This window comes from Podarcis erhardii (genome assembly GCF_964252035.2).
Source record: "Podarcis erhardii genome assembly, chromosome: 15".
Classification (NCBI taxonomy): Eukaryota; Metazoa; Chordata; class Lepidosauria; order Squamata; family Lacertidae; genus Podarcis; species Podarcis erhardii.
In genome coordinates this window covers 10,309,958-10,332,740 of record NC_138505.1, presented here as the reverse complement: position 1 = coordinate 10,332,740, position 22,783 = coordinate 10,309,958, and the positions used below count along the sequence as shown (strand labels likewise).

The 22,783-nt window shown below is 47.5% G+C and overlaps 1 protein-coding gene across 2 annotated transcripts; it reads left to right on the top strand.

Annotated features, from left to right (window-relative positions):
- The first annotated feature begins 1,378 nt into the window (after positions 1–1,378).
- On the top strand, positions 1,379–22,379 carry SCAMP3 (secretory carrier membrane protein 3). 2 transcript variants are annotated; one of them, XM_081841286.1, is made up of 9 exons: positions 1,379–1,528; positions 7,039–7,116; positions 8,184–8,315; positions 10,745–10,865; positions 11,975–12,103; positions 13,504–13,663; positions 15,029–15,130; positions 18,782–18,899; positions 20,071–22,379. In XM_081841286.1, exons 1-9 carry the CDS (start codon positions 1,472–1,474, stop codon positions 20,215–20,217), a joined length of 1,044 nt encoding a protein of 347 aa, XP_081697412.1. In that variant the 5' UTR covers positions 1,379–1,471; the 3' UTR covers positions 20,218–22,379. The 2 variants fall into 2 exon arrangements, with proteins under 2 accessions (XP_081697412.1, XP_081697411.1); XM_081841285.1 differs by having other exon boundaries at positions 8,181–8,315.
- The last annotated feature ends 404 nt before the right edge of the window (positions 22,380–22,783 follow it).

Genomic DNA, 22,783 nt, shown 5'->3' with positions numbered 1-22,783 from the left:
GCTCTTGTTGTCATTCTTGCTATTGGTAACAATAAGAATTATGATCTGAAGAGGGGCTCTTGTTAATTCTCCATTACAAGGAGATTTGACCCAGGCTGTTGTTCATTCTTGGAGCTTCATAAAGCTTGTGAGAATAATCAGAACATGGAGGGTGGAGCTGTAGGAGAGAGGCAGCTGGGAGGAAACAGGGCAGGAAGGAGAGAGAAAGAGAGTCAGAGGTGAATTGTTTGAAAAGGCAGCAGAATCCCTGAGCCCTACCCAGTAATCTGACAGCACCGGATTGCAGCTCAAAAGCAAGACCAGGAATGCTTCCAGACTTCTGCTATTTTGCTGGGGTAGGGATTGAGTCCATTGAATGCCTGCAAATTCAGGTTGTTCACTTACAAGTAGATCTGGTGCTCTTACAGGACAAAACTCCTCACAGCACACACATGTATACGTGCACCAGACTTTGTGCAATAAAATAAATACAGTGGTACCTCAGGTTAAGTTCTTAAGTGGTTCCGGAGATTCATTCTTAACCTGAAACTGTTCTTAACCTGAAGCACCACTTTAGCTAATAGGGCCTCCTGCTGCCGCCACGCTGCTGGAGCACGATTTCTGTTCTCATCCTGAAGCAAAGTTCTTAACCTGAAGCATTATTTCTGGGTTAGCGGAGTCTGTAACCTGAAGTGTATGTAACCTGAGGTACTACTGTACTTAATAAGCAGCTGGCATTGTACAGTTGCCCTACAAAAAATCGTGCAAGAAATCAGAATGAACGCTCAACAAATTTGGTCACCTGGAGGCCATCACTGAGCTAAGTAGCCATTTCTGGAAACTTAGGCTGCGCCTATGTCATACATTTAAAGCACACAGCTTCCCCGGGAAAAAACCTTGGAACTGCAGTTCCCAGAGCTACAATTCCCAGCACCCTTAACAAACTACAATTCCCAGGATTTTGCGGAGGTGCCACGTGCTTTTCAAGCAAAGTGTGTAGGGCACGGAATCTGTTGCTGGACTCCAACTCCCACCAGCCCCAACCAGCACGGCCAATGGCTACGGACGATGGGAGTTGTAATCCAGCAACTACAACTCCCATCAAGCCTAGCCGCCGGCCATTCTGGCTGGGGCTGATGGGAGTTGGAGTCCATCAGCTCCATGTTGCCTAACCCCTGGTGCGGAGCCTGACTGATACCCTTTTCTTCTTCCGTATCCTATATGGAACTACAGCCCCCAGCATGCCCTGCGCCCAGTCGCCTCTAAACTCAAACTCTGTAGAGAACTACATCTCCCATCATCCCCCGCGCGGGTGACATCTCCCTTTGGGCGTCACGGCGCCACTTCCCCCGTTTCCTCTCAGTCACGTGCGTAGGAATCCCCTCCCTCTCTGCGGGTGACGCGCAGAACCTCGGCAGCCAATGGGCGTTGAGCATCGCAGGCGAGGCGACGCAGTCGAACGCTCGGCGGAGGGAGGGCAGGACGGGCAGGCATGGCCCTGAACGGCGGGGGAAACCCCTTCGAGGGGGAGACGGGGAATCCCTTCCAGGTGCGTCTGGCGGGGGGCGCGCGGGGGGGGGCGGCGGCTTCTCCTCCCCTCCCCCGGGGTGGTGGTGCCCATTCCGGGGTAAAAGGGGCTCTTTACCCGGATAAGGACCGGGGACTCGGGGAGCAGGATTTCCCCTGGGGCGTTGAACTCGTTGAGCCCCTGCCCGTTGTCTTGAGGTGTGGGGGGGTCCTCGTAGCTTACCTGCCCCCAGTCCCTCGGGGGGGGGGTGAGCAGAGGGGTTTTCACCTCCCACTACCCTCCCGTGGTAAGTCCCGAAGTTGGGAGTAAGTCGGGCGCCTGCTTGGCTCTCCCGTTTTGGGTTTGCTTTTGCCCCTGGTACAGTGGTACCTCGGGTTACAGACGCTTCAGGTTACAGACTCCGCTAACCCAGAAATAGTACCTTGGGTTAAGAACTTGGCTTCAGGATGAGAACAGAAATCGTGCTCTGGCGGTGCAGCGGCAGCAGGAGGCCCCATTAGCTAAAGTGGTGCTTCAGGTTAAGAACAATGTCAGGTTAAGAACAGTTACAGATAGGTAGCCGTGTTGTCTGCCATAATCAAAACAAAACAAATTCCTTCCAGTAGCACCTTAAAGACCAACTAAGTCAGACCAAGAACTGACTTAGTTGGTCTTTAAGGTGCTACTGGAAGGAATTTGTTTTGTTTAGGTTAAGAACAGACCTCCAGAACGAATTAAGTACTTAACCCGAGGTACCACTGTACTGTGATTGTGGGGTGCTGGTGTCTCTCCCATCCCCAACCACTGCCAATAAACCAACTTGAATATAATACTGGAGGGGCAGGTAAGCCCCTCCCCACATAATCGATCCCAAGACACGCACACGCATACTATTTGAATGGCAATGCCCATCAACTTGGGCGGGGAGCGGGTGGCCTCGCCCCCTCAAATATTTTATTGGGGAGAGGCGTAAGGGACCTCGGGCCCCTAGGAGTTGGCTCCTAGGAACCAACGTCTGCTTCTTCCCCCATCCCGACTCCTCAGAAGCCACTCTTCCTCCTGGCGACTGTTGGCAGAGCAAGAGCGAGATGTCAGTCAATTGTTGTTGGCGTTTGCTGCTGCTTTGAATCTGGTGGTCAATGGATCCTTTGTAGCCGAGCCTGTAGAGCAGGCTTAATTTTTTTAAATGACCCTTTATTAGTGGAATGAGGGCCTCTCCACTCCCGTCTCATCAGTTGGGGTAAGAAACGCTTGATCTGGCTGGATTTGCTATCCCCATCTCTGTTTAGTCAACCATACTACTCTAGAACGCTGCAGTGTTTGTGCCTGCCCTGCCTTAAAAATAAATTAAAAATCCTCAGGAATAACTGGAGGCTGCCTGTTACGGAGCTAACCGAGCCCTAGAATAACTGAGGGGCTTTACACATACAGCTACTTCTTCAAATGGTATTTCCCGTGGTGCCTTCGTTTATCTCCACCTCCTGAGAATTGCTGCATTCTGTCCTATCTCTGGATTAAATAAACCTAGTTGCTCGCCCAGCCCAGATCTCTTTGGATAATTGGCCGCTTGGCTTCATTCTAATTGCCTCTTCCGCCTTTCAACTCCACGGCTGTGAAACTCTTAAGGTTTGGCCTGGTCCACTGCGTCACTTATCTCTCCTAGAGATAACTAGGATCTGAGGTAGGGTAAACTATTGTCAACTCGATAAGGTTATTAACCTTGGGGTTTTATCGTATGAGACCCCAAGCACGTGGTTCCTTCAAAGCTGTAGGCCTGTTGTTGACTATCTTTTCAAGTGTGGTCGTTTTTTATTGTCAAATAGTGTCTTCTCCGGACTGGGAAATATTTCTGAGATGTTGGTCATCTTGCACGTTGTCTTCCTGTCACTTCTACTGTTCTTTGGGCCCAACCCAACTTTTCTAAGCAAAATGGGTTGCCTAACTTCCATAGGCAATGAGTCTGGGTCAATATTTATCCCTTGGTCAAAAGAGAGGGATGTAAACAGTGCTTGGAGGTCTTGCTTTCCACAAGCTTTTTTCTTTAGGGAAGTTTTTAATGTCTGATGTTTTATTGTATTTTTTACATTTTTACATTTTGTTGGAAGCCACCCAGAGGGGCTGGGGGAACCCAGCCAGATGGGCGGGGTATAAATTATCATTGTTATTATTAATCATCATCATCATCATTATTAAGCCTCTGTGTGGGTGCTATCTTTGGGTGCTCAGAGGTACTCTTATCCATTGTTAGAAATTCAGATATATACAGTGGTACTTTGGGTTACATACGCTTCAGGTTACAGATGCTTCAGGTTACAGACTCCGCTAACCCAGAAATAATACCTTGGGTTAAGTACTTTGCTTTAGGATGCGAACAGAAATCGTGCTCTGGTGGCAGCAGGAGGCCCCATTAGCTAAAGTGGTATTCAGGTTAAGAACAGTTTCAGGTTAAGAACGGACCTCCGGAACGAATTAAGTACTTAACCTGAGGTACCACTGTAAGCTAAGCGCCAAATGGCTCCTTAAACCAAGGGTACAGTCACCATTTTGGGGCAAGACGGCTCTCAAGTCTTATTTTTCAAATAATGGACTGGCTGTGATTGATTCTCAGTTAAACATCTGGCTAGTTCAGATGGCAACTTTGAGCTCAGTTAAGAGCTTAGAGAACTGAAAGAAGAAAAGTCACTTGACCCAGGGACAGTCCACATGTATATTGGCTTATCTCGACCTCTTTTTCTTAATGGCGACAAAGGCCATTCATAACGCCGGGATATTCTTCACAACCGTGATCAGGGCAGCCATGTGGGCTAAGTGAAGACCAGCGACAACAACTCACTGGAACTCCATTCGCTGTTCCTGCCCAGGCTGGCACAGAAAAAAAGCATTTTGGTTCCAGAAATGCTTTCCAGTTGTGCAGGAAAAAATATAACTGACAGAATTTTACAGGATGGGTTATTAGTGTGTGGAAACAGTCCAGATCCAATGATTCCCAGATGGTGGAGATGTCAGGCCCCCTCCTGGCCCCCAGACAGCCTCACTTGGTCACAAGTGGCCAATAGCTTGGTGCAAAATGTGCCTGGCTCATTTTGAACACTGCGCACTAGCAGAGGTCTACTGCACTAAGGTCCTGCTAGTATATGTCCCAGAAGGCAACTGGTTGTAGAATCATAGAATTGGGAAGAGGCCTCGAGGGACCTCTGTGTGCTGGGCCTGGGGGTAACCCGTGAAACGCGGTTCAGGACCAGTCCAGAATCCGAAGGTTCTGCTAGGAGTCAGTCCGACAGGGCCAAGGTGGGACACGAGGCAGGAAACCAGGCAAGGACAGGTACAGGATCTCAGGCAGGGTCAAGCACACAGCAACGTTGCTCCCGCAACCTGGGGCGGGGTCCGACAGCCTTTTATCTTTGTCGGGGTATCGGCCGGTCCTGATCCCCCAACGACTCACATCCCTGTCTCGCCCGAAGGCAAGCACTCCTCCTGCGAGTACTCAGGTCTCTCCTTCTCTCAGACCTCAATCTCTGCAGCTCGGGAGACGTTGGTGGGTTACTAGACCCAGAGGCCGCCTCAGCCTCCCCTGACCCAACCGGTAGTAGAGCAGCTGTAAGTGATGGCCCAGCTGAAGGCGATGAGGTAACCCCGCATCTGGAGCTAGGGCAGGCTCAGGGCCCTGACTCGGCCCAGCTGGTGTTTGTTGCAGGGGAACCTGTGCAGACTGGGACTCTTCAGGATCAGGCCTCAGACTTGGTTCAGATGATGCCTGAGGCAAAGGATCTGGTGCAGACTGAGACTCCTCTGGTTCTGAGTCCGAGTCCCAGGCCATCACACTCTAGTCCAGTGTTTTTCAACCACTGTTCCGCGGCACACTAATGTGCAGCGAGATGTTGCCTGGTGTGCCGTGGGAAAAAATGAAAAATTCGAAAGATTTAAAAATAAAGTATTTTATAATTTTTCATATTTCTGTTTACTTACTATTTCATAATAAAGTAATTATAAAATACTTTCTTTGTGTTTATTTGATTCCTGTTCAAGAGAATTACTTTATATATAGTCAATATAGGCACAGAGTTAATTTTTTAAACATTTTCTAATGGTGGTGTGCCTCGTGATTTTTTTCGTGAAACAAGTGTGCCTTTGCCCCAAAAAGGTTGAAAAACACTGCTCTAGTCCTTCAATGCAAGGAATCACAGCTAAAGGATCGCTGCAAGATGGCCAGCCGAGCTCTGTTTACAAACCTCCAATGAAGGGGTGTCTGTTCCACTGTTTGGCCTCTGTGAGAATAGGATGTTGGACTTAGACGAACCATTAGGCTCAATCTGGCGACGCTGTTGACAGAGGCAGAGAGTTCGAGCATTCTCCTCCACATCCTGCCCATCTCAGGAAGCCATGCGAGAGCTGAGCCACCCGCTTCAGACAGGCTCCGAAGGCAAGCTTCAAATCAAAACATGTAGCTTTAGAGCGCTCCATTACAACACTCCTTTCCCACAAGGTTTTTTTGTGTGCAGAGTTACAATAACAGCGACTGGTCAGCATATAAGCGATTAAAACACAGGGCCTGCTTTGCGAAATCAGAACCAACATCCTGTTTCCAACAACAGCTGGCCGGAAGCTTCCAGAAAGCCGACAAGCGGGGGGGGGGGGCACACCCTCCCTTCTCCGCCCTCCCAGCAAACAGAGTATTCAGAGGTAGACTTCCCCAGCAGATGGGGGCTCCATTCAGCTGCTATCACAGCGAACAGCAAAAAGATAGTGCTGGCGTATTTTGTTCCTAAAAGTTTTTGCAAACCACCAACTCACAGAAGAAACATACGAAGGCAGCGTACAAGGGAATCCTTAAAGCATCACAAACGTTTAAGATTATGAAATTCAGAATGAATGAATCATATTAATTCTCTGAAAACGCTGGGTGAAGCAGAAATGTTTTCTGCAGAATTGCAGGTGCCTCTGTGCTTTCAACAGGAAAAAGCCTTTCAGAGAACTGACACGAAAAGCTTTGATTCTATGTAGGCACTACTAGATGAATACGACTTAAATGTGCAGAGGTCAGGGGGTTTCTAGGGAAGATCTCAAGCGATCAGGGGGTGATATCCATGCCACACATTCAAAGTGTTCCCCCACCTTCTTCCTTTATGTGGAATTGGCAGGGCACAATATGGCCTCCAAAACGAATTAAGTTCTTAACCCAAGGTACCACTGTATTATTATTTATTATTTATTATTTATTATTTATTATTTATTATTTATTATTTATTATTTATTATTTATTATTTATTATTTATTATTTATTATTTATTATTTATTATTTATTATTTATTATTAAGAGTAGGAGCCACTGAGAGCCATTTCCCAACTTCGAGTCTTCCGGTGTTGTTGGACTACAATTCCCATCATGGCTCAGTGACCAGGGATTATGGGAATTGTAGTCCACCAATATCTGGGGATCCAAAGTCAGGGAAGGCTAGTCTACCGTATCAGAGACGGCCTCCGGAGGTGGTGGCGGCCATTGCAACATCTACACCAGTTCTCGAATCTAAACGCAACTTCTTTTGTCTTCTCAGGACCCCGCCATCGTACAGCACAGGCCGACGTCGGATTACGCCACCTTGGATGTCTACAACCCTTTTGACAACACAGCGGTAGGAGGGCTATTCTTTTATTACACCAGTTTCGCTGTTGCTTCTTTTTACAGGGTGAGGGAAGGTCTCCGAGGCCCAGTTTGCAGCTAGGCTGAGCTTGCACTCAGCATATGGGGTACTGAGGGGAAACTCTCTAGAACTGGTGTGCCTTTGAGAGAAATTGCCGTGTCTCTCTTTACACGGGCGCATGGTGGCTGGGGTTCTTTTGAGGCCATCAGGGCAGAATATAGGGAGCCCAAAAGCATGTTAAACTATGGAACTCTCTGCCACAGGAAACTGTGATGGCCGCCATCCTGGATGGCTTTGAAAGAGGATGAGGCAGTTTTTAGCTAATTCTAAAAACTGGAAGAAAAAAACTGTGCCAAAAAAAATGGGAACGGCAAGACAAACAGAGTATATTGAACTGGCTATTAGAGGCAATTAGAGATCACACTAGACAAGAGTTTCAAAAAGCATGGGGGAAATGCAGAGAATCCTTCACAAAACAGTGCCCTAAAATACATACCTGGACTTGTTTCGATTAATGTCTGCAGGAGACTTTGTGGATATTTAAGTTATAATTAGAAAAATCTTGATATAAGTTATTCATAAAGGAAACAGCTTATAAGAAGTAAATAAGGAGGCTAGGTACAGGATAAAGGAAGTCTTTTATTTGGTTGTTTGTATTGTTGTACGTTATGCTTATTGTATGTTATGTTCGTGTTTAATGAGGGTGGATTTCTGTATTTGGGGGGGTTTATGTTATTTATGTTGTAAATACCATTTCCAATAAAAATTAAAAAAAATAAAATAAAAGAGGATGAGGATGAGGGGAAGGCTGCCAGTAGCCTAACTAGCCATGGCGGCTATTCTCTGCCTCAACAGTTGGAGGCGGGAATGCTTTTGAATCCCAGTTGCTGGGAACCGCAGGCGGGGAAAGCGGTCTTGTGTTTGAATCTTGCCTGAGAGTTTTCCATTGGGGCATCTGGTTGGCCGCGGGAAGAACAGGATGCTGGGCTCAGTGGGTCATTGGCCTGATCCAGCAATCAGGCTCATCTTATGTTCTTACGTTCTCCCCTCTGCAGCAGCTGCCCCCTCCGTACGCTGCCCCTCCCTCGGCTTCACCGGCCCCCCTTGCGGCACCGCCAGCTCCTGCCTCGCAGCCCGCCAAGAAGCCAAGCCCCACCGAGCCCAAGAATTACGGCTCCTATGGCACTCAGGTAAGGGGGAAGCGCCTGCGCTTAAACGCTCCTGGGTTCGAGACTATAAATCCAGGATGGTCCCTTTTTATTTTACGTTCTTATTTCCGTTTCTTAAATCCTCCGAAACGGCTTCTGTTTTCTGCACGAGTTCAGACGAATCGGTTTGTTTCCTCGCGGCATTGCTTTTGTGACGGAAATCACAAAAGAGGAATTTAAATACAGTGGTACCTCGGGTTACATACGCTTCAGGTTACAGACTCCGCTAACCCAGAAATAGTGCTTCAGGTTAAGAAGTTTGCTTCAGGATGAGAACAGAAATTGTGCTCCGGCGGCGCGGTGGCAGCGGGAGGCCCCATTAGCTAAAGTGGTGCTTCAGGTTAAGAACAGTTTCAGGTTGAGTATGGACTGACATGGACTCAGCGTTAGTCATCTGAGGCCATTATTTGTGCTCTTCCTCCATGAGAGGTCTGGAGTGGGGGCAACACGCAAAAGGGCCTTTTCTGTGGTGGCTCCGTGTTTGTGGAATGATTTCCCCAGGGAGGTTTGCATTGTGCCTTCATTATATATTTTTAAGTGTCAGGCAAAAGCATTCCTCTTCTCTCAGGCCTTTAAACAATCTATGGCCTTTTAAACTCTCTCTCTCTCTGTGTGGGGGTATTTTTGTTTTGTTTTGTTACTATGTTATGTATTTTTGTGTTTTTATATAGTAAACTGCCCTGTGATCTTTGGACGAAGGGTGGTATAGCAATAATAATAATATAATAATAATAATATAATAATAATTTAATAATAATATGAAGAAACAGTGGTGAAACTTGCACTCTTTGATTCCCCAAGCATGCTGCTCATTTGCTCTTTTCAGCTTCTGAGTTTCTTTCCGGTTTTTTTGCTTGTCTTCCTTCAGTCCAATCTTCAGGACTAGCAACTTGTCATTGTGTGGGTTTTTTAAAAAAATGAAACTGGTATTCTTATAATGCTGCTTTCTGAGGCCACTGCCACTTTCTGTGATTACGTGATGTTGCGCCGGCCAAGGCTTTCTTAACCAGAATGATGGTTCTCCGAAGCTTGGCTTCTTTTTTTAACAAAGATCTATTTTGATTCACTGGCAAACTTCGTTTACATCAAGCAGAAGGCTGCTTTTACAGAAGAAAAGGAAATGAACGAGCGGGGAAAAAGAAACCCAGTTGCTATCATTTCTCAGAAGACTCAACGAGTGCAAGTTAACTCAGAGATATCAGACCACTCTCCCTGTGTCACTCCCAAACCACTTCTCTTAAAGAAACAGCACACCGTTTCCATAGATGGGTTACAGTGCACCTGATTCGGCCGATTAGGGACCTTCTGATGTGTCACAGGCAGGAATTGTTTGTTTGTTTGTTTGTTTGTTTTGTTTTCAATGCAAAATTACAACAAAAATTACAAACATAAAATCCAAAAACAAACAAACAAAAAACAAAGCAAAACAAACAGAAACCAAAAATGAAAAAAAACTAACACATCTACAAAGAAAACTATGCCATCATAAGAATCTTTACATATGTAGGCAGGAAACTATAATAGTTTTCTCATTTTCCCTTTGGAGCAATAGTTTAAGGCTCTTTTTCCAGGGCTGTTAAACAAGACTGCCTTTCTGTGCGTGGATGCTCTGCAGTTAGAGGGGGACCTTGGTTCTCAAACTTGATCCGTTCCGGAAGTCCGTTCCAAAACCAAGGCGCGCTTTCCCATAGAAAGTAATGCAAAACGGATTAATCCGTTCCAGACTTTTAAAAACAACTCCTAAAACAGCAATTTAACATGAATTTTACTACCTAACAAGACCAACTGATCCACAAAATGAAAGCAATAATCAATGTACTGTACTATAAAATAAATAAAACAGTATTGTAGATGATAAAAATTAAAAAAAAAAAAAAACCTGCGCTGATGTTAGTCATTGTTTGGATGGGGGGCTTTTATCCATTTACGCAGTCACACAATCAATCGATCAGTAGCTGAACTGGGATTCACACAGTCACAAAAACAAATTAACGGAAAAAGCCTCAAAACAAAAAACGCAAAATAAATAGCAAAAACAAAAGCACCAAATATAAGCTCCAAATATCACCTTAAAACACTGCAATCTGAAATGGAAGACTTGAATTACAATGGGGGGACTCAAATTAGCAGTGCAACAGTTCTAAAAAACAGTTCGCAAACTGGAACACTTACTTCCGGGTTTGCAGTGTTTGGGTTCCAAGTTGTTTGAGTACGAAGGTGTTTGAGAACCAAGGTACCACTATATTGATACGCATTTTACATATCAATTGTGCGCTGCTTTGAGCATATTCATACGGAAAAGTGGCATAGACATTTAAATAATAATAAAAAATCAATTGGATGAAAAATACACATGGGGAAGGACTGTCCCTCTTTCATTCCTGCTGATTTTTCTCTTGCTTTCCCCCCAGGAGTCGACTGCAGCAGCCACGGCAGAGCTTTTGAAACGGCAAGAGGAGCTGAACCGCAAAGCTGAGGAGCTGGACCGGCGGGAGCGAGAACTGCAGAACGCTGCTCTGAGTGGCGGAGCAGGTATAGCCCACCCTGGCAGGAATAAAAACCCTGACCTCACTCTGGGGGTGTAGTGATCTGGGGCCACAGGGACGCAGTGCCAAAGACCACGACTGTTTCCTGCAGCAGGGTTTGTCGCAGAGTTGCCCAGTCAACAAGAAAGGGGAGCTTTTTAGCCACACGCTCCAGTTGAAGCCCGTCAGAGTGAAAGGAGGGGAATCAGCCTCTGAGGATGGGCTCCAAGGGTCAGTCTGGAGAAAAAAGAGGAGGTTGTTTTGTAGGCTGCAAAGCGAAGTGTTTAGGAACACCGAAACCACAAGGTGCTTCAGTTTCAAGAGAACGACATGCGAGTTCTGTTACCTACAGTGGTTGCGAACGGGATCCATTCCAGAGGCCCGTTCGCAACATGAAAAGAACGCAACCTGCCGCGGTTCATTCGTGTTTGCACAGGTTGCGATTCACCCTTCTGCGCATGTGCATGACATCATTTTGCGTGCATGCGCAAGCGGCGAAACCCGGAAGTAACCCTTTCCGGTACTTCCGGGACGTAACCTGAAAAAACGTAACATGAAGCGGACATAACATGAGGTATGACTGTACAATGGAAAAGTCTACTTTTTCGTGGGACCAAGACAGCACATCGCACATCGACGGAGCGACCAATCGTCTGAACGCTCGCCAGCAACAAATGGCAATCGCCTGCCCAATTGCCGCAGCAGCCAATAGTCTGTGGAACTTGCCGCAACAACAAATCACCCGCCAAAATGCTGCTGACAATCTCCGGCTCAATCACCTGTCCAGCCACATCACTATCCATGTATAAGACAACCCCAATTTTTAAGCTTAGTTTTTGAAGGAAAAAAAACCCTAGTCTTATAAATGGAAAAATACTGTAAGTTACTCTAAAAAAAAAGAAGATATTGGAGTACTCCAAATCATTTCCCCCCATGTAGGTGCGCAGAAAATAGTAGATCTAGTTGATCTGCATGGTGGAGATCTGCATGGATCGTTGCGATGTATTATTCGAGTATTATTGCATAATCTTAGAGGGGTCTTGGCTGTGAGTATCGTGAAAGGACCCTGAATTTGCCACTTGCCTCACTCTTGTTTTTCTGCTTTTGGATTCGCAGCCCATCAGAACAACTGGCCTCCATTGCCTTCCTTCTGTCCGGTGAAGCCGTGTTTCTATCAGGATATCCCTGTGGAGATTCCCGTGGAATCACAGAAAACGGTCACGACCATGTACTACCTGTGGATGAGTAAGTCCTTGAAGCACAGCACAGCGGCAGAGGAGTCCATGTCTTGCAGGCCGAAGGTTGAGTCCCCAGCAGCCACAGGGAGAATTTAGAGCAGACGTGGTCTTAATCCTGCTGGATCAAGCCAAAGGCCCATCACTGTTCCAGTTGAGCCAGTGTGGTGTAGTGGTTAAAAGCGGTGGACTTGTAATCTGGTGAACCGGGTTCGCTTCCCCGCTCCTCCACAAGCAGCTGCTGGGTGACCTTGGGCTAGTCACACTTCTCTGAAGTCTCTCAGCCCCACTCACCCCACAGAGTGTTTGTTGCGGGAGAGGAAGGGAAAGGAGAATGTTAGCCGCTTTGAGACTCCTTCAGGTAGTCATAAAGCAGGATATCAAATCCAAACTCCTCTTCTTCTTCTTCTTCTTCTTCTTCTTCTTCTTCAGCGTCCTCTTTCTCACAGCGGCCAGCCAGGTGTTTAGGGACAGCCCAGGAAGGGGGCCTGAGGGCAACAACAACTGTAAATCTCAAACCTTTATAGACCATTGAGACAGAGTTGATCATAAGGATATAAAGCTCTGAAGTAGAGGATATAAAGTGTGACACAAAGATTTGAATATTAAAAACCGGTTGAAGGGTTGGAGGGCAGTCACGAGCTCAGTAAAGCAAAGAATTTATGTGTTTTGTTATTGGTATGCTGAAATATTGTGTTAAAAAAGAAATTAATAAAAAATCGTATTGAAAAACAACAACAACTTGAGGTTCACGGCAACTGGTCATTCAGAGGCATGCTGCCTCTGACAGTGCAGGGAGAACGTAGATAAACTAGCCTAAGGCCACTGTGTCAATGGGGATCCTCCTCACATGCTTTAGTTAATTTGCAGGTTCAACAGGAAACAAACAGCCACCTGAAGAAGCGTTCTGTGTGCCCTGCAAGCTTGCACACACACACACACACACTCATGTCATAAGTACAAATTAACTAGGAAACACGAGCCATATCATTTTATGTGTGTGCGCTTTTAAATGCTTTTTGGTGTTTTCACTGAATAGGGGTACTGATTTGTTTTTTTTTAATATTTATATTTATTGTGGGGTGCTTTTTGTTTTGTTGTTGTATCTTTTCAAATTTATCCTCTGTGCTGCCTTGGGTTCTGCACTGTGGGAAAAAGGCAGGATAGTAAACAAGCCCAAGCCACAAATAAATAAACGAGCCGCCATTGAGAGCAGATTGCACAGAATTAAAAAGAATGGTTAGTCTTAACTCTGTACAGGGCAGAGAGAGGGGTCACAGCTGCGTCCCGACGGAGGGCTTTAGCTTTCGCCCCCCACCCCGTGGCTGCAGTTTGTGGGGGCCGCCTTTGCCTCTCTCCCCCCACTTCCTCGAGATAAGCTAACCCACACTGCCTTTCTCGTCCCCACAGCCGGCATTGTGACCCTCTTCTTCAACTTCCTGGCTTCCCTGGCCTTTTTCTGTGTGGATTCTGGGGGCGGCTCGGGTTTTGGCCTCTCAATCCTCTGGGCCTTGATTTTCACGCCCTGCTCCTTCCTCTGCTGGTATCGGCCCATGTACAAGGCCTTCAGGTACGGTGGGTGTGCGGCTGCGAGGCCCGATGCTGCCATGGAGTGGGGTAACTTGATGCCAGGCAAATTGGGCAGGGATATTTTGGGAGTTTGTTTCTGCCGCCTAAGGAATGAGGGAACCTTTGGCTCCACCCGAATGTTAACTGGGCTCACAACTCCCTTCAGTCCCAGGCAGCCTAGTCAGGGGAGCACCACATTTTGAAGAGCAAAAACGAGGATGCTACGACGACTCTCATTTTTAAATACTATATGTAGAAGGGATGTGGGTGGAGCTGTGGGTTAAACCACAGAGCCTAGGGCTTGCCGATCAGAAGGTCGGCGGTTCGAATCCCCGCAACGGGGTGAGCTCCCGTTGCTCGGTCCCTGCTCCTGCCAACCTAGCAGTTCGAAAGCACCTCAAAGTGCAAGTAGATAAATAGGTACCGCTCCGGCGGGAAGGTAAATAGCGTTTCTGTGCGCTGCTCTGGTTCGCCGGAAGCGGCTTAGTCATGCTGGCCACATGACCCAGAAGCTGTACTCCAGCTCCCTCGGCCAATAAAGCGAGATGAGCGCCGCAACCCCAGAGTCAGCCACGACTGGACCTAATGGTCAGGGGTCCCTTTACCTTTACCTTTACTATATGTAGGCTATAGAAGCTGTGATCTGTTGCTGAGGGGAGGCAGAAGAAAAGAAGAAAGCAAGTCTTCAACCACCGGTTATGTCTGTGTCTCATCCAGAAGTCATAGCCAGAGACAATTTGGCAAATATTTAAAAAATCCGCCCAGACAGAAGTTTTACCCCTGTAAAAGATGATGTGTCCTGGAAAAAGGGGACACATGACAACGCTGCTCAACAACATTTGAAGTGTCACTGATTTCCCATTCTTGTGGACAGTTTTATATGGATATTTTTTACTGTCTGGTTTTATGTATGACTATTGTGAACCACTCTGACATTTATTTATTTCAATGGAACAGCAGTACAGTGGTGCCCCGCAAGACGAATGCCTCGCAAGACGGAAAACCCGCTAGACGAAAGGGTTTTCCGTTTTGGAGGCGCTTCGCAAAACGAATTTCATATGGGCTTGCTTCGCAAGACGAAAATGTCTTGCGAGTTCCTGCGTTTCCCCCCCCTTTCCCCCCTTTATCTAAGCCGCTTATCTGCTTATCCGCTAAACCGATAAGCTGCTAAAAGCCGCTAATAGCGCTAATCCGCTAAGCCGTCAATGGGCTTGCTTCGCAAGACGAAAAAACCGCTAGACGAAGAAACTCGCAGAACGGATTCCTTTCGTCTTGCGAGGCACCACTGTATCTAAATATTCTTATAAACAGACATAACCCTGTTACAGCAATAGGGTCCTAACTCTTCCTTTCTCTCCTCTTTCAGGAGTGACAGCTCTTTCAACTTCTTTGTCTTCTTCTTCATTTTCTTTGCGCAAGATGTGGTGTACGTTCTCCAAGCCATTGGCATCCCAGGCTGGGGGTTCAGGTAAGGGCGCCATGTTCTTGCTGTCTCGGTGGCCTGCAGTCTTGTGACTTTAATTTATTACCTGCACATCGCCATAAGGTCCCAGGGCAAGCTATAAACAAATTAAGCACTTATGTTGAAAACAGTTTAAATCAACTGGCGATCACAGAAATAAGGTGGGTCCTGGAAATATATGTCTCTGGTTTCAAAAGTCCAGGGATATAAAGGAGGCACACCTTCAGCACTGGCTGAAAGCTGTATAATGAAGGTGGTGGGTTGCGTCTCTGTGGGGAGGGAACTTCACAGCTAAAGGGCAGGGCCACAGGTTTGCCCACAGCCAAGGAGGGAGCCTTCTCTCTTTTTAAAAAAATCAAATTTATTAAAGGTTTTCAACTGAATATACCATGAAATTCAAACTAAGCGAAAAAGAATAAGAGAAAACAATATATCAAACAGAAAAAAACACCAAAGAGAAAAAGAAAGATACATAATCCTCATATAAGATCCTCAGACAGTCGTACCGTGGTTGTTGAACTTAATCCATTCCGGGAGTTCGTTTGACTCCCGAAACATTTCAAAAACCAAGGCGCGGCTTCCAATTGGCTGCACTCAGTCAGAAGCTGCGTTGAACATTCGGCTTCCAAAAAACATTCTCAAACTGGAACACTCGCTTCTGGGCGGGTTTGCAGTGTTTGGGAGCCAAAACGTCCCAGTACCAAGGTGTTTGACAACCAAAGTACGGCTGTATAACACAAAATTATAAATATATCTGTGTGGCCCTCAGTTACCATTTTATCGTAATCTTCACACATACAGAGACCTGATTTCTCTCATCTGGGAGAGGCTTTTCCTCAGCCTCCCACCCTGAGAAAACCCACTCTGACCGGCCTCTCATACAGGCCCCTTCCTTGTCTTTCTGTCAGCTCAGAAGGGCACCTTCTCAAAGCCTGGTTGAGCCGGCTTCGGGAAGGAGGCACGAGGGCCCTGACAGAGTCCTGTCTCCTTCCCAAAACCGGAGAAGCATTTTCTGGGCTTCGGGAAGGAGTCACGGCATGGAGAGGCAAACTAAGGCCCGGGGGCCAGATCTGACCCATTCGCCTTCTAAATCTGGCCTGCGGACGGTCCAGGAATCAGCGTATTTTTACATGGGTAGAATGTGTCCTTTTATTTAAAATGCATCTCTGGGTTATTTGTGGGGCATAGGAATTCGTTTATTTCCCCCCAAAAAAATATAGTCCGGCCCCCCACAAGGTCTGAGGGTCAGTGGACCAGCCCCCTGCTGAAAAAGTTTGCTGACCCCTGATCTAAAGCATGGGTAGGCAAACTAAGGCCCAGGGGCCGGATCCGGCCCAATCGCCTTCTAAATCCAGCCCGTGGACAGTCCGGGAATCAGTGTGTTTTTACATGAGTAGAATGTGTGCTTTTATTTAAAATGCATCTCTGGGTTATTTGTGGGGCATAGGAATTTGTTCATTTCTTTTCCTTTCCAAAATATAGTCCGGCCCCCCACAAGGTCTGAGGGACAGTGGACCGGCCCCCTGCTGAAAAAGTTTGCTGACCCCTGAGTTACGGGGACTCTAGGACCCTGCTAGAGCCACGCAACTCCTTCCCAAAGCCCTGCTTTAAGTGGGTGCCATGAGGGCTGTGAGGAGGGCATCAAATGTTGGCCTCATGCAGGGCGGCCATATTACCATGGTCCGCCCCATCTGCCACAGAGAAGGCCCTCTCTTGGGCCGCCTCCACCACCCAAGCTTCTGAGGGCAGTGGAAGAACCAAGAGGATCCCTTTTGCTGATCTTAACACCCAAGGGGGTCTGTAGGGAAGGAGGCGGCTTTTCAGACGGGGTGGGGGTTTTTTAAGCCGGAACTTTCCGGAACTCTGTTCCAGCCATTGGACGCCATTGCCATTCTGAGGGGATGAGGGAAAGTGTTTACAGTCAGTTCCGGCACCTCTTTTTCTAGAAAAATAGCACTGCTTTCGGGAACCCCAAGCTTGCATCAGAATGAAATGTGGGTGGGGGGACCCTAATGGATTTGGGGAACAACAGCCCAGCAGCAAGGGCTGAGGAAACTCTAGGCACCATACTTCTGACTTGAATGGGGAGTGAATACATATTGGGTGAGGCAGGGAGTGGGGTTGCTCAATCAATCAAATGTATAATTACAGTCAACTGACCATGGAAGATTTGCAGACGATTAAAAAACAGAGGAAAAAACATACAACAGCCTTCAAAGAGCGAAGGTGACAAATTAGGAGCTAACTGTCTCAGTGGGTGTAATATAAGTTACACCCCCTCTGATCTATTGCCACCTTGTTTCATAATAGGTAATAGATTACAGCCTCTCAAGGAAGGAGTTCAATAGTGTCTTTAGGGATGGACCAGGAAACTGGCTCCTAAGGGGATGAATTTAGCGTTCTCTAACACTTTAATAATGCGTACAATAGGGAAAACACGTGAGGGACTGTTTCAAGCTCTTAAGTATATGCAAAGGCAGCACTGATCTTTGAAAAGAAAGTTTAGCAAATCTGCTCTCTGGGGCCTTTGCGGGGAAAGTGTTACAAATGTGCCAACCAAGCAGAATTCATGGAACAGAAGCAGTCCCTGCTTTCCTGGGTTTTTAAAAATTTATTTAGACATTTCATATACAGTGGTACCTCGGGTTAAGTACTTAATTTGTTCTGGAGGTCTGTTCTTAACCTGAAACTGTTCTTAACCTGAAGCACCACTTTAGCTAATGGGGCCTCCTGCTGCCGCCGCACGATTTCTGTTCTCATCCTGAAGCAAAGTTCTTAACCACAGAGCCTAGGGCTTGCTGATCAGAAGGTTGGAGGCTCAAATCCCCGCGACGGGGGTGAGCTCCCGTTGCTCGGTCCCTGCTCCTGCCAACCTAGCAGTTCGAAAGCACATCAAAGTGCAAATAGGTACCGCTCTGGTGGGAAGGTAAACGGCGTTTCTGTGTGCTGCTCTGGTTCGCCAGAAGCGGCTTAGTCCTACTGGCCACATGACCCAGAAGCTGTACGCCAGCTCCCTCGGCCAGTAAAGCGAGATGAGTGCCACAACCCCAGAGTCGGTCACGACTGGACCTAATGGTCAGGGGTCCCTTTACCTTTACCTTTTACTATTTCTGTGTGAGCGGAGTCTGTAACCTGAAGCGTATGTAACCTGAAGCGTCGGTAACACAAGATACTACTGTACTGCTTAATTGCAGAGTTCTCTTAAGCAATGTACAAGGAACGCAATACAACAAAAGCAAAAATCGGTCCAAACTGTAAAACTGGAATTCAATTAAAATGTCTGCTGCATTATTTATCAAAAACAAAAACAAAAAACAAAAAAATGATTGATTGATTGATTGATTGATTGCATTTGTATACTACCTCTATCTTCCAAGGATCTCAAGGTAGTATATGTGGTCCTCCTTCTCTTCCCTGTTTCATCCTCACAACGACCCTATGAGGTAGGGTTAGGCTAAGAGATGGTGACTGGCCATCTTTAAACTCTTATTCTTTGTTTTTAAAATGGTTTGCAAGTTGCTTTGTGTGAGGGGGCGAAATCCAGGGATGTAAGTAATAATTACGCTTTGTGGCTGCTTTTAGGGGAGATTTTCTTTATGCCTAAAATTGCTGGGTTGCACACAGTTATCAATTGCCGCTTCCTCCTCTCAACTGCAGTGGTTGGATCGTCAGCCTCACAGCGCTGAAGCTGAACACTGGGGTGGCCATTCTCATGATGCTGGTGGCCACACTCTTCACGGTTGTTGCCGGACTCGGTATCATCATGCTGAAGCGAGTGAGTATGGCAGCTGCAGGTTGCTGAGTTCCCAGTCTGTTTCTCCTTCCTCCCTTCCTTCCTCCCACATACAATATCAAGGAAGTCATAAAACACGATAGGGATACATTTGAATTTGCAGTTAGGTATAACAGGGACAATACAGATATATCAGCAGTTTAAAAATATATAAATTAAAACATAGTCATTAACATATAACCTAAAATTATCATTTAAAACCTTAATCATTATGGTAGCACAGCTTGTTCCCTAAGTTCCTTCCTTCCTTCCTTCCTTCCTTCCTTCCTTCCTTCCTTCCTTCCTTCCTTGGCAACTGGCCATAGATTTCTTGTGGTTTTGTGGCCACATTTGCACCACGTTACAGGACACCAATACCTCAAGGACTGCCTCTTTCCATACGAACCTACCTGAACCCTGAGATCATCATCTCAGGCCCTTCTTTATGTGCCTCCTCCTTGAGAGGTCTGGAGGGTGGCAACATGAGAACGGGGCCTTCTCTGCAGTGGCTCCCAGCCTGCGGAATGCTCTCCTCAGAGAAGTTCGCCTTCATTATACACCTTTAGGCACCAGGCAAAAACGTTCCTTTTTAACCAGGCCTTTGGTGGATCTGAGTTACATCCTATGCCCTTTTAAAATGTGTTTCTTTGTGGGGAGGAGCCTATTGGGTTGTTGTTTTTATTTTTATTATGTATTTTGTGGTTTTATATGTTGATTTTATACTGTGAGCCGCCCTGAGAGCCCTGGGTATAGGGCAGAATATAAATTCAATAAATAATAATACCTGAGGATCTTGGCACCTGTGCAGGTAGAATGGTAGAGTTGGAAAGGGACCCTGAGAGACATCTAGTCCAACCCCCTGCAGTGCAGGAATCCTGTCCGCAGCCATCCCTGGGTGGGCTCGAACCACCAACCTTCTGGTTGCGTGGAGGAAGTTAACGTCCGTCACCTGGCTGACACCATCCAGGGCAGGCACAGGCAAACTCCGGCCCTCCAGATGTTTGGGACTACAATTCCCATCATCCCTGACCACTGGTCCTGTTAGCTAAGGATGATGGGAATCGTAGTACCAAACAATCTGGAGGGCCAGAGTTTTGCCTATGCCTGATCTAGGGCTTTTATAGGACACAGCCAGCACTTTGAACAACCATCTCCGGTCAATCTCTCCCCACAGATCCACTCTCTCTACCGCCGCACAGGCGCCAGCTTCCAGAAAGCCCAGGAGGAGTTTGCCGCCGGCGTCTTCTCCAACCAAGCGGTGCGCACGGCGGCCGCCAACGCAGCGACCGGGGCGGCGAGCAACGCTTTCCGGCCTTCGTAAAGGCGTGCGTGTGTGTGCGAGCGCGCATGTGTTAGAAATCTGCCGCTGCTCTTCCTCTTCCGGCCCCCTTCCAACCAGGGTGGGGGCAGCTTCGACCGACAAGCCGAGTTGCACTTTCTCTCTCCTTCTCTCCCTCGTCGGAAGTCCTTCCTGTGTGTGCTGATTTTAGAAGGCTGTGCTCTCCCTGCCCGCCCCCGTCCTTTCACTCTCCACCCCCCTCCCCCTGCACCACCACCACCCAGCATGGAATCGGCAACTGCGCCTCGTCTCCTGCAACCGCAACCGTTCTGCGAGAAGTTTTGAACCTCTTTGCCTCGGCGCCGGAGATTGCAGCAGGGGACCTCTCTGCCTTTTCTCCCAAGGCCGCGTGGAGGATGGAGGCCTTGCTAGGAGCAACTCTTCAACTGCTGAAGCCTCTTCACGTGCCCCACCCCCCCTTCAGCTTAGCCCAGGTGGGGTGAGGCAGGGGCCACTTCTCCAAGTTCCCCAAATTTCTTCCTTTGAGCTGCAACCATGGGCTGCCAGATCCTCGCATCTCCCACAATTCTCTCTGCCTCCCTTGCTTCCTTATTGGTTGCCCCCCTTAAATGGCAAGGGGCTCTGATGCCTCGAACATCTTCCCTGCTGTTGGAAAACAGAGCAGGGAGAACTACACTGGCAGGATAAGGGGTCCTCCTCCTCCTGTTTGGTGCAGAGGGGTGCTTCCTGGACCCTTGCTTGTGTGTGTTTGCGGCCTCCTCTGCACTATGCATTTAAAGCAGGATCACACCGCTTTATAAACAGTCACGGCTTCCCCCCAAAGGATCCTGGGAAACTAGTCTGTCAACGGCGCCGAGACCTGTTAGCAGGCCTTCTTTCCCCTCACACAGTTACTACTAGAGGGGTTTAGCGATCGGTCCCTCTTCCCAGGGAACTCTGGGAATTGTAGTCCTCTAATGTGTCCTAGCAGCTCTTGGTACGCTTAACAAACTACAGCTCCCAGGATTCCTTGGGGGAAGCCAAAGTAGCTGCTTAAAGCGGTATGACACAAATGTAAAATGTATATAGTGCAGATTGGGGGCCTGTGCGTGTGGGTCCGTCTGTGGGAGAAGAGGCGCTTGGCTTTTTCTGCTGTGCCCTCTTTATTAGCTAACTGCTGCTCTCAGAGCGGCCATTGCTTCTGCTGTGCTCCCTTTCTAGGCTTTCTCCTCCATCAAGTTTTATAGGGCTTTTTCTTGCCGGTGCTGGCCACTGGAGGGTGGTGTTGGCCTACATCTGTTTTATTTTAGTAAATAGAACAGTACTGGGTTATTTTTCCCCCCTTGTTGTTGAGCTGAACCCTTGCGGGTGATGCCACAGAATTTCATCTCCATGCCTCCTGCTTTCCCCACATGGCCTGTGGGTGGGGAGCTCTGTACCCCAAATCTTTGTACCCCAACTCTCCCTAGGTTTTTCATCCATTACAGCCCTGCCTTGTCTTCATTTTTTAAAGTGGGGGTGAGGGACTGATATAAATAGGTATCTGTTTTGGGTTTGGCACCCTTTTAGAGGTTTCCCAGCACTCCCCGTTCCTTCTCTGCCTCCAGATCTGAGGGGGGAGCCTGCACCCCACTATCCAAATTCTGCTTAAAATGGTCTATTCCTTCTTTCCGTCCCCATCTGCGCTCGCCTTATTCTCCTGAACCATGGCTTAAGGAAAGGAAACAGGTGAAGGTTGGGGGTCTGAGGCCCAGCCTGGTCCCCTTCCTCTCCCTGTGCCTCGAAGGCCTGCTTTTGTGGCCTGGGATGCTCTGAAGAGCAAAAAGAACCTGCCGATTCTTCTCCCCCTGGTCTCGGTTTCACAGCTGTGCTCTTTCTGTCTCTCTTTCTCTCCGCTCCTGCCGGTTCCAGGTCTCAGCCCAGAGGCTTTAGATCCTCTCTTCCGTGGCTCATTCCGTTTGTTTGACCCCCGAAGGCCGACCGCCCTTCTCCTTTTCCCTGCGTCTGAAATTACCGGGTCTGTGCCGCGTAGCCAATGTTTCCCTGACTCACTCGATGCCCTTCCTCTCCCCCCATGTTGGACTTTCTTGTCCGTGCGTGCGTGGTTCTTCCTCCACCCCAACTTTTTTATTATTTATTTTGCTGTGCCAAATGCAAGATGACTTAACGGAACTTTATTTAAGGAATAAACTACATTTTAACTCGCTGGTCTCCTGGGTTGATGTATAAGGGGCTTCGGGGGGGCGGGGAGCCATATTGCATTAGCTTTCCTGATTGTAACGCCAGCGCTTTGTCCTGCCACCCTAACAACAACAACAACAACAACAACAACAACAACAACAACTTTATTATTTATACCCCACCCATCTGCCTGGTTTTTACAACAACAACTTTATTATTTATACCCCACCCATCTGCCTGGGTTTTCCCAGCTGGGTGGTTTACCGTACAGCAAGTTGTTTCTTCTCAGAAACCCAAGAAGCCATTTTTATCTATCTGTTCTCTTAAGCATCCTTTGTTTGCTAAGACGCCAAATGCATGTTCAGCAAGTTTTCAGTTTCAACAACTTGAGTTCATCTGACAAACAATCTTCTGAGTATGTGAGCCC

Bases quoted from the DNA above. Each gene is read 5' to 3' on its own strand.
- SCAMP3 (XM_081841285.1), top strand. From the start codon at position 1,472: ATGGCCCTGAACGGCGGGGGAAACCCCTTCGAGGGGGAGACGGGGAAT. The intron at 8,316-10,744 runs GTAAGGGGGAAG...CTTTCCCCCCAG, and splicing joins ACGGCTCCTATGGCACTCAG to GAGTCGACTGCAGCAGCCAC. The intron at 12,104-13,503 runs GTAAGTCCTTGA...TCGTCCCCACAG, and splicing joins CATGTACTACCTGTGGATGA to CCGGCATTGTGACCCTCTTC.